This window comes from Sciurus carolinensis, chromosome 2 (genome assembly GCF_902686445.1).
Source record: "Sciurus carolinensis chromosome 2, mSciCar1.2, whole genome shotgun sequence".
In the NCBI taxonomy this organism is placed as follows: domain Eukaryota; kingdom Metazoa; phylum Chordata; class Mammalia; order Rodentia; family Sciuridae; genus Sciurus; species Sciurus carolinensis.
This window is the reverse complement of record NC_062214.1, coordinates 163377407-163394674: the sequence shown is the minus strand read 5'-3', so window position 1 is coordinate 163394674 and position 17268 is coordinate 163377407. Positions and strand designations below refer to the sequence as shown.

Sequence of the window (17268 nt, the reverse complement as noted above, 5' to 3'; positions counted from 1 at the left end):
ACAGATTAGCTAATTTATGTAAATAAGTGAGTGCATATTTGTGTACCTAGAAGATTATAGACCCATTTATTAGTAGTGCCTAATTCTGGGGTGAAACCAATTCCTAAGTTATGAACTTCATATTATTTGAACATATTTACAACAAATATAGTTTAGTTTTTCAATTAGGAATACTAAAGATATACCCCCAAAGACCAATTTGTTATAAAGTAGAATTTGAAGACAATGAAATAATCACGTACATCAAGCCATCTATCCACAATAACATTAGCCTCTTTTGCAAAAGGGGGTTCTTCAAAGGTTTTCATTTTATTTAGATAAACTTGTAGATTTTTACAGATCTGGTTTATCTTGTCAACCGCTTCTAAATGTTCATTAAATTCTTCTTTAACAATTTCAATCTGTAAAAAAGATATGAAAGATGTTTTTGATACACTGACATAATCTACTTAAAAAAAAAATCACAGTTCCATTTTTGTGTTTTATGATAAAACAACATCATAACAAAGAGTACTCTTTCTTACATTGTTCTTTAAACAGTTTTTTATTGTCCCACTTTCTCAATGAAAAGTGTATAGAATCCTAATTAGTTTAATGATAATCCTACACTCAAATTTCCCCCTACTCTGAATTATGAGATAGTTATAATGGTCAAAAACCATATTTCTAGCCATGAGAAATAAGATTCTATCAAAAAAAGCATACCCATTAAATGGATAAAATGTATGATAGTCTTTATATTTCTCTAATAGGACATATCTTTAATGTCAAAGAACTTAAGTGCTTATCAGAATAAACAGACAGAACTTAAAAGCTCTAACATAACTTAATCTTCCTGAAGGTGAAATACTACTTTATCAAAAAGAAAATCTCCTATATAAGTTATTCAAAAAACTTAACACCAAAAAAATCATATAACTCAATCAATAAATGGGCAGAGGAACTGAGCAGACACTTCACAGAAGAAATACAAATGGTCAACAAATATATGGAAAAAATTGTTCGGCATCTCCAGCAATTAAAGAAATGCAAATTAAAACTACATTGAGATTTCATCTCACTCCAGTCAGAATGGCAATTATCAAGAATACAAGTAACAATAAATGTTGGCAAAGATGTGCGGGGAAAGGTACACTCATACATTTTAGTGGAACTACAAATTGGTGCAGCCACTCTGGAAAGCAGTACAGAAAACTCAGAATGAAACCACCATTTGACCCAATTATCCCACTCTTCCATATACACCCAAAGGACTTAAAATCAGCATACTATAGTGACGCAGCCACATCAATGTTCACAGCAGCTCAGTTCCAAATAGGTAAGCTATGGAACCAATCTAGATGCCCTTCAACAGATGACTAGATAAAGAAAATGTGATATACACACAATGGAATATTACTCAGAGATAAAGAAGAATGAAATTATGGCGTTTGCCAGTAAATGGATGGAACTGGAGACTACCATGCTAAGTGAAATAAGCCAATCCCCAAAAAACAAAGGCAGAATGTTCTCTCTGATATGCAGATGCTGACTCACAATAAGTGGCAGGAAGAGGGGAGTGGAGGTTCATGGGATTAGACAAAGCTGAATGGGGGAAGAAAGGGAGAACGGGAAAGGGAATGGGAAAGAGAGTAGAATGAATGGGACATCACTTTCCTATGTTCATATGTGACTACACAGCCCATGTCACTCCACATCATGAACAACCACAAGAATGGGAAGTTAGACTCCATGTGTGTATGATATGTCAAAATACATTGTGTCATGTATAACTAAAAAGAACAAAAAAAGAGAAAATCTCCAATCATTTGAAAACTAAACAACCCTGTCTTTCTTCAATCAACATCCATGTGCAATTGGTTCCAGAACCCCCTAGTGCACAACAAAATCCACAGATGATCAAGTAACCTATATAACATGGCAGAGTATTTGCATGTAATCTATGCATGGATTATGTGTATGTTGGATCATCGTGATTATGTATACCTAAGTAGTTATTACACTATGTAGTTTAGAAAATTATGACAAGAAAAAAGAGTCTGTCTGTGTTCAGTACCAACACAATTTTTAAAAACTACATCCTGCAGTTGGTTGAATCTGCACATGAAGAATGCATGGATATGGAAGGCCAACTGTATTTCTAAATATGGGTCAAAGAGTGAGTCTCAAGGGAAAATCTTAAAATACATCAAGCAGAATGGAAATGAAAACAAAACATCATCAAAACGTGGACATAAAGCATTGCTCAGAGGGAAGCTATCGCACTCAATGCAGACTGAAGATAGGAGCAACAGTTTCCAATCGATGGCCTGTGCTACCACTTCAGGAACCCAGGAAAAGAATGAAATAAACCCAGAGCAAGTAAAAGGAAGTAATAATAAAAATAAAAGCAGAGATGAGTTAGGTTGAAAAGAGAAGAACATTAAGGGAAAATCAATAAGACAAAAAGTCAGTTCTTCAAAAAGACAGTAAAACTGACAAATCTCTAGAAGACTGACAGGATAAAAGACAAAGAAAGCAAGACTAGGACTAGGAATGAAACAAGTGATGTCACTACAGGCAGCAAAAAGGTAATGGAGGAGTGCTACAAATAACTTCACTGAATTAAATTTGAGAACTGAGATGAAATGGACCAATATTTTGAAAAATGCAAAGGACTACAACCCATCCATCTTTAGATATACAACATGAACAGCCCTATTAATATAAAGCATGTTGGATTCATGACATAAAATCTTTCAACAAACACATACACAAAACAAAACCACCAAAAAAAAACTTACAGGTCCAGACAGTTTCACTAGAGAATTCTAGCAAACAACTAAAGAGAAATAAACACCAATTACATATAATCTCTTCTAAAAAATACAAGAAGTGGAAACACTCCCAAGAGACTTTATGAATATACATATATCAGCAAGTAGAATTCAGCAATATATAAGAAGTATTAAAAACCTGGTCATTTATTCCCGAAAAACAAAAATTTATATTTACCAAGGACCCCTGCACAAATTTTATAGCAGCTTTATTCATAATAGACAGAAATTGAAAAGAATCTAAGTGTCCTTCAGAGGGTGTTGTACATATATACCAAACAATACTATAGCCGGAAAAATGAACACAAAGAATTCAATTTTAAAAAAACTGAAATTAAGTAAAATCTTTAAAATGGAAAAATAAGAAACTGCAGGTATAGCTTAGTGATAGTGTTTATCTAGCACTCATAAGACCCTGCATTTCATCCCCAGTAACACACACACACACAATGCAAAGTTCTTTGCAAGCAGAATATACATAAATATTCTGTTATATTCTGTTCTATTATGAATAAACCTACTATATAATATACATATGTATTCTACATGCAAAGAACTTTGTTACACTGGCAAAATTACCAGTGTATGAAGGGGAAAGAAAGGGCAAGAAAGAAGCCATAACAGGATCTGTGGGTTTTGTTCACAACGGATAGAAGGGGTGAAGTAATGGGAACTAGGTCCACTCTGACATTTCTCAATCATTACAGTGTCCTAACATTTCAGCCTTCTGTTCTTACTTTTGCTCTTCTGTCTTTCACTGACAGGATTGGAAATGTGGTACCATATCCTAGATAAACATCCAGGTTTCTATGGTTTTGAAGGACAAAAGTTCCCAGTGGTATCATGTATCCAGTCATGGTGTAAAGCATCATGAAGACACTGTGATTGACAGTTTCTACAGACAATTCCCAAGTCACCACCAAATTAACTGAAAGTTATATTAATAATCAGCACTAAAATTTCCTTTTCAAAGACAGTTTTAAAAATCTGAGAAAAGAACTAAACATCAGTGTACCAGAATTTCCATATTTTTCATACAAAATAACAATTCAGCAAATATATAAGGTTCCCTTGTATTAATATATTATACATGATACAGAATTTTCAATAAAACAAGAAAGTCCTGGATATTCATGTATTTCTTAAGAGTTAGTTATCTTCTTAATTTCTATTATTTTATATACATAGGTGTGCATATATTATATATATATATATGTATTTTTTTTTTTTTGCAATGCTAGAGCTTCACATGTGCTAGGCAAGTACTCTATCACTGAACTACACATTAATTTTTAAAATACCTTTTGTAACCAAGCCTTTCCAGTTGAATAAAGAGTTCAGGCAAAGCAAAGTTAACCAATTTTAACTTCTACTATATATGTACTTCATATATGCTTTTAAACCATGCAATCCTATACAGACAGGGTTTGAAACATGACATTGTAATCAGATCTTCCCGGGTGATAATAAGGATTTTGCCTGTTATTAGCATGCAGCCTTGGGAAAGTTCCTATATTCTTATCCTCAATTTCCTTCTTTTTACACAAGCAAGTTGCCAATATGACTGTACAAATTCCAAAATACAAATTGGACCATGTTTACGAATAAGTACAATCTCTGTTCATCAGAAGTGCAACACATGGGTAAGTTCTTTTATCTGCTTCATGTTGCTTCCTTACTGTTCAACGATGAGATGAGTAACAGATCGTTGCGAGCAGTATTTTGGACCTACCCTCTCCTATTCACAGAGGCAGAAGGACCCAGCAAACAATGATCAAATTATCAATGCTAAAAGTTATCATTATCACCATGATCGTCATTATTAGTATCATCATTTTAGTAGTAGTAGTAATTACTTAAAACCTCAAGCCCACATGACAATCCTATTCAGACTCAATTTGTATGGCTTCAGAGTTTTGGCTTCAGAGGCAGGTAATACATGGAGAAAAGAGGAGATGAACACAGGCAGTGAAGAATGGTGAAGTCACAGAAATGAGTGACTTTGTAAAGTGCAGCAATGAACATCTTCCATATTAAGAGTTTTCCAGGGCTGGGGTTGTAGCTCAGTGTTAGAGTGCTTGCCTAGCATGTGTGAGGCACTGGGTTTGATTCTCAGCACCACAGATAAATGAATAAATAAAATAAAGATCCATCAACAACTAAAACAATTTTTTAAAAAAAGTTTTCCACATTTAAGATCATATCTTTACCATCAATTCCTAGAAGTGAAATATTTGATCAAATGGTAGAAAGGTTTTCAAAGATCTTAAATAATATTGTCAAAGAGTTTCCTAAAAGAGCTGCATAATACACTCTTTGACCAGCAATGTAAAAAGTGATTGTTTTGTTGACTATCAAAAGCTGTATTAATATGAAAGGCCCAAAAAACAAGATATTGTCAAGTAATATGGGTGTCCTTTTGAGTCTTATTTTTATTAATAATCTGAATTTATTTTCTTTATACAAGCAACCATTAGGATCACAGGGATTTCTCACAAATATCTATCAGGTCTGTACAGATTGCTGCAAACCTTATGTATCATACTTAACATCATACTTATGTATCATATAATACAGTATTATATAAAATAGTATAAAAAATTTAAATTTAGTATAACAACAATTTCTGTACATGGGGCATGTTTATGTAAACTGTTACTTGCTCCATACTACAAATACTATATATAGTACAGTCGCTTGCTAGGATATTCTTTGATTTAATTCATAGCTAAAATTATTATTGAAATGAGAAGCCACAAAGTCTTCATGTTATCTAATAAGAACCGTAGGAGCTAGGGGTGTTGCTCAGTAATAGAGTTTAGAAAGCACAAGGCAGTGTGGTCAATCTCCAGCATTGGAGGGAGAAAACAAGAAAAGCCACAGTAAACTCTTATCACAGTGGTTCCTCATCACAAGTGGCAAAGAACTGATAAGTCATTCCTTTTTGCTCAATACAAAGATAATAAAAAAAGGTCAGCAAATATTAAAATGCCAGTTTCCATATTTTTAAGTTAAAAACTTATTCTATATTCTATATAAAGTTGGGTTTCTGTCTAAACCTATTTTACCAAAAATAGATAAATACATAAACATATAAATAAATAAACTTTTGTAATATTCAAGGGTTTAAGAGTTATCCTGCAAGAACTGCAGACAATAACCATGAGACAATACGTGTAACATATTTGTTATGAGAAATGACATGTTGGCATATAGTGAATTTTTTTTGTAAAATCTGAAGAAAATGAGCTTAGAGGGGAGGGGGTTGGGAGGAAGGTGAAGGGGAGACGCCTGCCCACTTGTGCTGTAGAATTTCAAAAAAGGACAGAAATTACCTCAAAGTACCCATGAAGACAGGCACAAGGAGCCACAAACAGGAGAACAGGGTGATTTTTTTTTAAGAGAAACACTTTTGACTCAGTCCTCCTCTCCTGTACCCTGGCAGAAGACAGGAGGTTAACTTTCTGCAGAGACCCTGGACCTGAGGCTGCCAAGCACAGCTGAGGACAGAGATGGGCTCCTGTTGTGACAGCCACGGAGGAGCTAATGAAGCAGAAGGGTTGGACCTGGGCCCTCAGGAAGACCCATGGAGAGGGCAGCCAACACCTAGAGGTGATGGGAGGAAGTTTTATCAGTCGGATATTTTATCATCCAGAAAGGATAGTTTATAGTTACAGGTTCACGCAGGCATGGGTCATGGAAAGTGTTCAGGCACCTTAAAAAGGCTGCAGATCGGCCTCACACAGGGTGGGCCTGGTGGCTAGCGCTCATCAAGATACTGTGTAATTCCCAGGTACTGAACCTAGGTGCCTCTGCTAGGTGCTCACCAAGCCAGTCAAGGGCTGCTTTCTTCTGGCAAAAGGGTCCCACTTAACAGGGCTAAGGCAGGGCTCCGGGACTGAAGAGGATTCACATAAACAAAGAAAATTTGGCAAGTCAAAAAGGACTAGGTATCTGGTCAGTGTACAAGGCAGGGGCTCAGGGTGTTAAATAAGGCAGAGACCTTGATCCTGAAGCAAGAAGACAAGGTGGGAAATTGGTGTTGGGGATACGGAAGAAGGCTACGTGAACTGGGACACAAGCTGGAGGGCATCTTAGAAGGCTGAACACGCTTCTCTGAGAACAAAGAAACCAGAGTTCCTTAAAGTCACCGGAATGAGGAGAGGATCCTCCTCGTTCCCAAGACCAGAAAATAATCCCAAAGCTGCCTCCACTGGATGGAACCAGACAGGCTGCATCTGAGCAACTCTGTCTGTTCATGATCTTGGTGGCCTTCTTGGAGCAAGTCTGACAGTTACCCAGTCACCTCCTGTACAGTTGGTTTCCAAACAGGGCCCCTCCTGATCAGCGAGCTCTATGAAACGGAGTTCGAGAGGGGAGCCCCAGACAAGGGCTATTCCTGACACTGTGGGTGTCCCTTTGAGCTTGGTGGTTTATAGTTCTAGGTAAAGACAACTCTGCTGGTAGTAATCTGGTCCATGTATGCTTCAAATGACTTGTTCTCAGCAACCGGAAAGTTTAATAAAATTGCTTTCTAACACCTAGGTGTATCAAGTCAACTACATTTCACACATGCTGGTGGCACCTCGAGAGCACTTTAACTTAAAACTCATAAATCCGGAGGAAAAATAACTTTTTCATGTAAGGTCATCTAGTACAGTATGGTGTATGCTTCTCTCACTATTCCATTCATCTACCACCCTATTTGATGACTACTATATGTAAAATCATAGAAAAAAATGACATCTAGTGTCCAAAAATGTTATTCTTTTTAGCATATGAAGTTTTGATTGGTGAGGCCACAAACCCAGTTGCAGTAACCTGGAGATTTAGCTCACACATTTTTACAGGGAACAAATAGGTAAAAATATAGTTTTTCCCTTGTCCATTCAGAAAGAAGGGATTTTCTCTTCACCTCCATTCTCTCAAGACTGCAGTGAAGTCTCAGCTTCCCCTCAGGAGTAGCAGCAGAGGGCGACACCACATTCCAGAAGAACCACAGTCTCAGAACACAGGTAACCCAGTACCAACGAGTGAACTGATTGGGATTTTTTTCAAGCTCCAGTGAACAATTTAATAAATTCTTAGATAGCTGGTAAAATAGAGTCACCTGTAAGTTCTTTTAAAGCTAGTTTCAAAAGTGACATTTATAGCCAGGCACAGTGGTACACACCTATAATCCCAGCAGCTCAGGAGGCTAAGGTCCTAAGCAACTTAGGAAGACTGTCTCAGAAAAAAGGTGGGGGGAGGTTTAGGGACACATGTCAGTGGTTAAGTCCCCCTGGTACGAAAAAAAAAAAGATATTTATAATACCCTCTTTCCTGATGGGCTCATAAGCAAGGTCACTGGATAGAACGTTTCTCACCTCTGCGATCCTTTTCTTCAGGTTCTCCTTTCCCATGTAGGATGACTGCAGAGAGATGACATTCTCTTCTTTCTGAATCAAAGTTGTCAAGATACCTTTAAAATTCTGATATTGCTTTAAGAGCTCCATAACTCTTCCACATTGATCGAGACTGAAGGCAAAAATTGTAAAAGAGCTAAATGTACAAGAATAACAAAACCACTGTTTCTCTTTGTAAGTATTCTACAATAATGACTAAGGAGTTTAAAAAGGACTTTTCCTCCCAATCTGGTTCATAACATTGTTTTACCAAGACAACCCAAGAATGCTGACACATATATTAACCTGGCAAATAGATGATATAAACAATCACTGGGTTAGTATTGTCACCAAATCAGTATGAAAAAGTTAATAAACTCCAGAGAGAGACATTTAATTCACAACCCTATAGAACTAGCATCTTCATTTCATCATTAATCAAAAAATGTCTTTGAATATAGTGCCTCCCTAGCATTATTCTTAGAAATAAAAAAGTAAAGCTATACGGTTAGTTGTCTGGTATCTAGTATGGCTGGCTTGTCATATGACTCTGGAAAAGTTACCTTAGTCTCTTTGGACCTCGGGTCTTTCCTCTGTAAAGTCAGAGGGTGGACTAGACCAAATGCTACAAAGAGGCTTTATCCTGACTCCTGCAGACACGGGTTCTGGCAGGACATGGTAGGATCCTGAGGAGAGGGTGCAGAAAGGGCCATCGAGACATAGCAGAGTTCCTAAGAGCCATCAGGGAAGCTCAGGCATTCAGGCCCTTCCCAAACCAAACCCATCAGGTGGCATCCCCAGGGAGGAAGAGTGGGAAGTGGCCAGAGTCAGGGGAGGCCACCATTAGAAACTGCCATAACCACACATCACAGACAAAGCCCTGTGAGTTCCAGTGACAGACCCCCAAATGCCCCTCTGTCAGGTCTGTGGGGTGTGTTTCCAATGTGACATTCAAAACATTAATTGTGTACAGATGCAGGAGGGATTTCTTATCTCTTACCATTCAGCGATGGATGTTTTTGTATTCTCCCACAAGAGCACTGTATTTTGGCACTGTTGAATCAGAATTTTTTCTTTGCCATCTTTCAAGTGTGGGAGAGAATTAGCCATTTCTTCTAAGTGTGTCTTCTCTTCTTCATACCCATCTAGATCCTTCTCCAGTCGGAGTAATAATTTTTTCCTTGATTATGGATGAGAAAAAAGTCAATTAGCCAATTTGTTAACCAATTTGATTCCACACAAACATGGCTAATGGGGACGGGGGATACACTCACTTTCCATTTCTCTTCATGAGGTCAATGCTGAAACTACATATTCTTATTATAGACTGCAGGTAGCTCTTTGCATTTCCAGAGTACTAATTTGGTGTTTGAAATAAATATAATAAATATATAAAACCATAAAAAGTAACATTTTTCTGTGATGAACACAGACACAAAAGGTGTGTCTATGCATATGAGAGTGAGTGGGTATGTGTGGGTGTGTGCAGGTGTGTGGGGAAGACACGGCAAGAAGACATGGATGACTGAACACTGCAAGGTGGCTAAGGAAGGGTCAGGGCCAAAGACAAAGGAAGGGTAGAGGGAATCTACTCTGTGTACAAAAAGCTCTCCCCTATCAAAAAGGAGACATTTAACTAAGGGTTTAACCTGTAAACTAATCCTGGAGGGATTAGCTCCATTCATCTGAAGCTACTTCCTCTCCCCTCCAATTTTCTCTTGAATCCACTCCCATAAGGTTTTCACCTCCTACTGCTCCATCAAAACTGCTGTCAAGATCTCCAGTGACCTCACACTGGGAAATCTGAGCTCCTCAGCCTTCACCTTCCTTCATTGGTCAGCAGCACTTCCCAGGATTGAACACTCTCCTCAGTGAAATGCTGCCTTCGTTGGCTCCCAGGACCCAGTCGGTTTTCCTCCCGCTACACTGGCTGCTCTGTCTTGGTATCTTCCCTGTTTCCTCCTTATTGCCCTGATCTCCTAACACAGGTGGTCCGGAGTATACCATTTGGACCGCTTGTCTCTGAACTCACTTCCTCTAGTCTCATCCAATCTCATGGCTTTATTTATACATTCTAAAATCCTGAAAATGTATGCCTCTAGCTACACCTCTTTCCTGACAGCATCTATTTTTAAGAATCTAGTTGAGATTATCACTTGAATATCAGATAAGTACTTTCAACCTATCATCTCTAAAATGGCCTGCCTGCTTTCACTCGTACCTGATAAACCTCAATCTTTCACATCTGTTAATGGGAATGCCCTTCTTCTAGTTGCTCAGGCCAAACCTTGCAATCATTCTTGACGCCAATCTTTTATTGACCATGTCCATTGTATCAATACACCTTGTGGACTGTCTTCAAAATACATACAGGACCTTAACACTTCATGACATCAGTTGATACTACCATAATCCCTTACTTGGATAAGGTCTTCTCAATGTCTATAGTTCATTCTGAACATATCAACCAGGGGGAACCAGTTATGGTTCAAATCAAATCATTTATATCTGCTCAGAATCTTTCAATGCCATCTCCTATCAGTTGAAGAAAGGGCCAAAGTCATCACATGGCCCACGGGTTCCTACATGAGCTAAGCCTCATCCACCCACGCCATCTCTGACTGCCCCCAACTCCCAGTCCTACCTCTCACTGGGGCACCTTCTTATCTCCTTGTCTCTCCCCAAACACTCCTGACCTTTGTATTCCTCAGCCTAGCAGGTTCTTCCTCCAGGAAGTCACATGGCTTGCTCATGTACCTCGTTTGACTTAAAGGTAGCCTTCTCAGTAAAGCCTTTCCTGATGACCCTATAGAACTGCATCCTCCTCCCCCTTCACTAGTTTCTCTCCTAGGTTTTATCACCACCAGACATAGTAAATATCTTACTCCTCTCAGTAGATAAGAAGTCCTCCAAGGGGCAAGAATTTTTGTTTATTTTGTTAACTGGTGCATTCCCTATACCTAAAACTACTGGTACATAGTATATATTTGTGCTACTAACAGTTACATTAACCAAGTAATTTATTACTCATAAAAATGCTTTTTTTCACTTATGCATTAATATTTATTACTCACTAAAATCTATCATTACACTTTAATAAAATAATAACTATATTAGTAATTAGTTCAATATCTTATTATGAACTGAAGTACTCTGGAAAGTCATGGGACTGAGGGCAGAAAAAAATTCAGAGGGAAGGGCACACTTAGTTATACTAACTGTTAGGGTTGGCTATCAGGTATCCCCCCCAAAGTTCATGAGTGAGACAATGCATAATTGTGAAATGATTAGAATACGAGAGCTGTAAGTAACCTCATCGTGGATTAATCCATTTGATGGATTAATCATTTGAAAGGATTATGGTACTGGGTGGTAAACTGTAAACAGGTGGGTCACGACTAGAGAAAGTGGGTCAGTGGAAGGATGACTTGGGATTATCTATTTTGTTCTGTATTCCTCCTGCTTTTTCTGCTTCCTGGCTGTCATGAGCTGAACATCCTTCTTTTCCCCTGTCCTTCTGCCACAATGTTCCACCATTACCTTGGGCCCAATGCAATGGAGTCAGCTGACCATTGACTGAGCCTCTAAAAACCATGAACCCCAAATAAACTTTCCCTCCTCTAAGTTGTTCTTGTCAGGTAGTGGAGTCACACAGACGGAGAGCTAACAGTGACAAAGCTGGTCAGCTGAAGAGCCTCAGGAGACCACTGAGCTTGAGAAACTAGAGAGAGTAGGGGAGATTTAAAAAGAAGAGGAAAGGTCCACAAAAGTGACTCTTCCTAACATTTTAGCTTTTAGGACTTGGAGGCCATACTCTGAATGCCAGAATTAAAACAGCACCTCTACAGAATGCTGCAATCCACACCAGTTCTGCTGGCTCTCCACAATTAACACCAATCTTAGTTTTTCTCTTAAATTCAGCCCCATGCCCTAATCCTACTGGGAGGAGAGGGAGAGCCCAAAAAACCAAGGAAGGCATGTGCATCTTCCACCACTTGCTCCTTTCCTATCAGATGTGTGGGGTTTGCCAGTCTTCTGTCCTTAAGAGAACGCCACAGTAAACACACAGAAGAGCAAGGGACTTTGAAGTCATGCCCATCCTTTATACTATATTTCCTTCGCCATTCCTCCATCCAGGAGACACACCTCAAAGAGAAGAAAATTATCTAACATTCTATAAAGCCATCAAATCAATAGAAAGAAAGCTTGCTCACATGAAAAGTACTGAAAAGAATGCTGAACCCTGAACAGAGAGAGCAGGATGGAATAAAAGTAGAAAGAAACAGAAGCATTTGTTTCACATAATAGGTGTTTGAAAATATAGAAAAGTATTGCCTTGGATGGAAAGATAGAAAACAGCACTGCCCTTACCGATGTTTTACAGCTGGAACAGTAGGATCCTTAAGACCGATTTTACTGATCTGATTTTGCATGTCTTGAATATTTTTAAAGAGCTCAGCATTTTTGGAAGTACAAGCCTCTAATAATTTGATTTCCTCGGCAAATTCCTCCTGTGTGTCACAGGCACATGTCTCTAATAACGTTACAGACAGGGCGTCAAGAAGGTTTTCACAGGTAGTGTCTTCACCTTGGTCTGCATCTTGAAAGCTTATATCAAGGCTCTTCAAATGTTCATCCAAATGCTTGGCCTTGTCTCTCATCAGACGAATTTCTTTCTTGATATTTTTTACTGTAAAAGTATTTTCTGGTGCTGCCTGTGCCTCTGAGGCTGAAAGGTCGGCAACAAGCTCAACAGAGAGCTTAGCTGTCCTTAGAGAATCCAAAAACTCCTCCAGAGATTTCAGGACATCTTTGCTCATCTGCACCTTGTGGTTCATTTCTTCAAGTTGTGTTTTGCATTTCAGTATAATATTCTGTGTTGCATGTAGATCGAATGGGTGTAAATCCTTTAATACGATGTTGTCTGGTTCTTCTAAATTGGCACATATTTTAATCTGTTTTGCTATGGAATCTTGGATATTCTAAAATAAAAATTTTTAAAGCTAAAAAGACTGAGGCAGGAAAAAGAAAACTGCATGTCAGAAATTAAGCCCAATCACATGACTAGATTGGATCTAGAAAAATACTTCTGAGTTTAACCAAAGATGACAGTGTCATCATAAGGAAACATTTAATCACAGATGACCCAGCTGTTTCTTTTTCTGATACCCTTCTGGATTTTTCAAGCCTCAAAAGAAAACAAGTAGCTGGGCAAGGGGGCACATGCCTATAATCCCAGTGGCTTGGGAGGATGAGGCAGAAGGATCTTGAGTTCAAAGCCAGCCTCAGCAAAAGCGAGGTGCTAAGCAACTCAGTGAGACCCTGTCTCTAAATAAAATACAAAATAGGGCTGGGGAGGTGGCTGCGTGGTCAGGTGCCCCAGAGTTCAATCCCTGAATTGATTATTTGATAAATACATTATGTGAAATCATTTACCCTCAAGTTTTGACAAATGCCATCAGCATCCATGAGGTGAAATTCCTGGATGGCCACTTGACAGAGGAGCAGGTCTGAGCCACGCAGAAAGAGTAACTCCTCCTCCACTGGTAACAGGACCTTCAGCGCCATCTCCAGAGACTCCACTCTGGATGAAAAAATAAACCAGGCATGAGGGGAAAGAGCAGACAGCTTATCCTATGAAAACATATTAACACCATTATTTAACCAAGAACAGGAAATAGTGCCCCTTCAAAAGATAGTTAATGGTATATACAAATCATCATATGAAAACCCAAACCCACAGGTCTAAAATGCCAAAATATGAGTCATTTGCTATATTCCAGTATTCTTTTTCCCTGTGCACTCATCCATTGATTCACTCATTCAACAAACTTCATTTAGTAAGAGACACCAGACCCAGGTTAACTATGCTTCCAATGGCCAGAGGGAACTCAAGCTCACTTCTGCTGCTTTGATATCATTATTAATGACTTCTCTCTCCTTCTCAAGGGTCCTGATATTCAAGCATTCAAAACAATTAATAGATACCACACAGAATGGACACTTATTGTTAAACATATTAAGCATTTCCTTCTCTTTTGAAATGCAAAAAATGACTCGACTTGATGACTAAGAAAATTCACGACTACTTAATCATAATTATGGGTAATTTATTATATATCCATATTAACAAATACTATCCGTATTAAAAGTATGGAAATAGAATGATGTTCAAAGAAAAGGCTCTACTGATAATGAACTGAAATGTGACTGTGGATAATAACAGACTCTGAGCTTCAGTTGCTTCCTATGAAAAATGGGAATATGTACTGGGGGCACAGATCCTAAGTATATGGGATAATAAAGCACTCTCATTTTAGAAATGAAGAAGTCAATGGCCTCAGAGGTAATGTGACCTAGCCAAATTCATGCCCAAGGAAAGACAGTGGGAAGAGCAAGGCCTTTGGAACTAGAAACACCTTGACAACTTAAGTCTCTGGCTAGGGGTATGACTTGTTTACATTATTTAACCTCTTCAAGTATGTTTCCTTATCTATAAAATGTCAATCATAACTGCAATAGTCTGGATCTGGAAATTTCCCCCAAAAGGCCCATGTATTAATGGCTTGGTTCTCAGCCTAGTGCTACTCAGAGGTGGTGGAACCTTTAGGAGTTGGGACCTAGTGAAAGTAAGTTGTCATTAGGGTTGTGCCCTTGAAGGGGATATTGAATCCCTAAGCCCTTTCTGTCTCTCTCTGTTTCGTAGCCACCAAGAAACCATCAGTCTACCGTGATATACTGTGCTTCCACAGGCCCAAAGCAATAGGGCTCAGCGACCATAGACTGAAACCACTGAAACCTTTTCCCTTATTAAGCTGATTTATCTCAGGAATTAGTCACAGCAATAGAAAGCTGATTGATACAATAATGCTAATCTCTCTTATGGCTGTGATAATTAAACAAGATAATAGATTTAGCATAGTAATAGTCTTGCTTAACATTAGTTTTAAAAGTTTTGGACTTATTAAATTCATGGTTAGTAGATCTCAGACTTGTACCTGGTATTAAGAAGCATTTGAAGCTCATTTTCTTTTTCCTTTAACCTTTCTCTCTCCTTAACTATATCAGGCTTCTCCGTGTCACTCATGAGACTTTCTAACTTCAATGAAGCGATTTCAAACTCTTTCCAGCAAGCATCAGTTTCATTTTTTAACACCTAGATAAAATGCATAAATTAATTCATCATTGAAAGGTTAATAGGCACAATTATTTTATTTTTACAAAATGAGATATTTACCAGCTGTGGGAGCAAACACAATGTTTCACATCAAAATATGCCTTAAAATATTTTCCAACCATCTACAAATAAACCGTCCTGTGGGGAAGAGATAGTAACTGTGCTCTCAGAAGACCTAGTCAATGAAGTGAAAGGAGTTGACAATATAGCTTTCAAAGTTCTCCCAACTCCCTTCCCCTAAGACTCATACACAGAACACAATTCAGAAAGACATATGTAGATGTAAGAACAGATACACTATCTCCCTTGGCTATAAATCTTTGTTACCTTCGAAACTGAAAGAAAATTGGAGTTAACCACAACCGTTTCTGTACACATAAGTGGATAAAACTAATTTATGGTTTATAATTAAATATCTATAATACTATACTATTCTTGTTTGCAATCTTGGTTCTCCCTCTACCCCAGGGGCACCACTTAAGAATCTTAAGGAGGGATCCACAGAGTATTTTGTTCTTCATTTTCCTCAAATATTAATGTTGCTTTTTTAACCAATTCACTGTTCAGTCACTGGAGAAAAGTCTCGAGACAGTTTCTTAATTGTGATGAAAACTACATCCATCACTTGAACATAAGAGACTTAAACATATAAACTTGACATATTCAGATGGAAAACAGAGAGAAGCCAGATGGCAGAGTTTGACAGAAAGCTGGCATAATAAGATGAAGGGGACTAGAAAATGTGGGATGATTCTGGAGGGCCCGCTGTGGCCCTTTCTTCACCTGTTGCAGGAGTTCCACCTGCTGGTGTACAAGGTTGCCCTACGATGCACAGATCATCTTCAAAATAACTGATATCTGTGCTCGCTTCGGCAGCACATATACTAAAAAATAATAGATATCTGTTAGCAGAGTTTACAATTTGTGTGACCGCCACTAATAGTTTGTGTTTTCTACAACATCTGAGTCCAATGCAATACCTTCTCTGAGGGCTTTCTAGGAATACGATTCATAATTTAAAGTGAAAACTCCCTCCACTGTCTGTCCCTCCCTGCGCAACATCCCACAGTCAACAATTGGTTTACACTGCAGCAATTTTAGACAAAGTGACAATTGGGTTAAGAAGATGAACAACTGAAATGAATATTTAATAGTCACTAGTTTACTAATTTTGGAGCAACACAGAAATAGGTTGAAATGGCCTTTAAACACATTGTTTTTGACCAATTCATCCAAGTACAGTCAAAAGCTCTTTGAGTCACAATATCTGGAGTATAAGATTAGAGCAGAAGCAATAAATCAAGACCCTACTTCCTGAAAACAAATCACTTTATAGACTAGGGTGACACTGGAAATGCAATCCAACAAAGAAAGTTCTTGGGAAACATCTCACATATGTGACCTCAACAAAATAGTGACATTCATACTCATGTTGGTATTATTTGTATTAAAAGAGAAATCATATCTGTGGGTATTACCTGTAAATCTTTGAGTTTTTCCTGCAGACAAGCACTACTCATTTCCTCTTCATTGGAGAAATCCGAAGTAATCCTGAATTTGTTGTTTTGCAGATGTAGTTCAAGAATCTCTTTGTGTGTATCATATCTGGGAAAAAAAATTAAATGCAACATTACTTAATTTTTAAACATCGGAACAAAAAAAAACTGGAAAATTACCGTCAACTGTGCATGAGGAAATCCCAGGGAAATCCTGTTTAAATTACTGAACCACATGCAAAAATTACAACTAAGGAATAATAAATTTTTTTTAACATGTTCTCAATGAAAGATTTTTGGTGGACTTTCCAGTTACTTAAAAAGAGGTTACCTCTCTTGTAAGCTATTTTTAGATGCACTGTGATCTTCTTTTGACTCCTCCATAATATCTTCTT

General features: G+C 38.0%; 1 protein-coding gene across 4 annotated transcripts in view; it reads right to left on the bottom strand.

The window, feature by feature from the left end:
- Syne2 (spectrin repeat containing nuclear envelope protein 2) overlaps positions 1 to 17268 on the bottom strand; it is a 319905-nt gene that overhangs the window by 173211 nt on the left and 129426 nt on the right. For all 4 annotated transcript variants that reach the window (XM_047541762.1, XM_047541761.1, XM_047541763.1 and 1 more), the window contains exons 26-33: positions 17205 to 17268; positions 16856 to 16982; positions 15199 to 15356; positions 13637 to 13784; positions 12572 to 13182; positions 9201 to 9380; positions 8183 to 8333; positions 243 to 401 (exon numbers count right to left, since the gene is read on the bottom strand). The exon at positions 17205 to 17268 is cut by the window's right edge and continues 55 nt beyond it. In XM_047541762.1, the coding sequence (XP_047397718.1) occupies positions 243 to 401; positions 8183 to 8333; positions 9201 to 9380; positions 12572 to 13182; positions 13637 to 13784; positions 15199 to 15356; positions 16856 to 16982; positions 17205 to 17268 (1598 nt within the window). The remainder of the gene's footprint in view (positions 1 to 242; positions 402 to 8182; positions 8334 to 9200; positions 9381 to 12571; positions 13183 to 13636; positions 13785 to 15198; positions 15357 to 16855; positions 16983 to 17204) is intronic.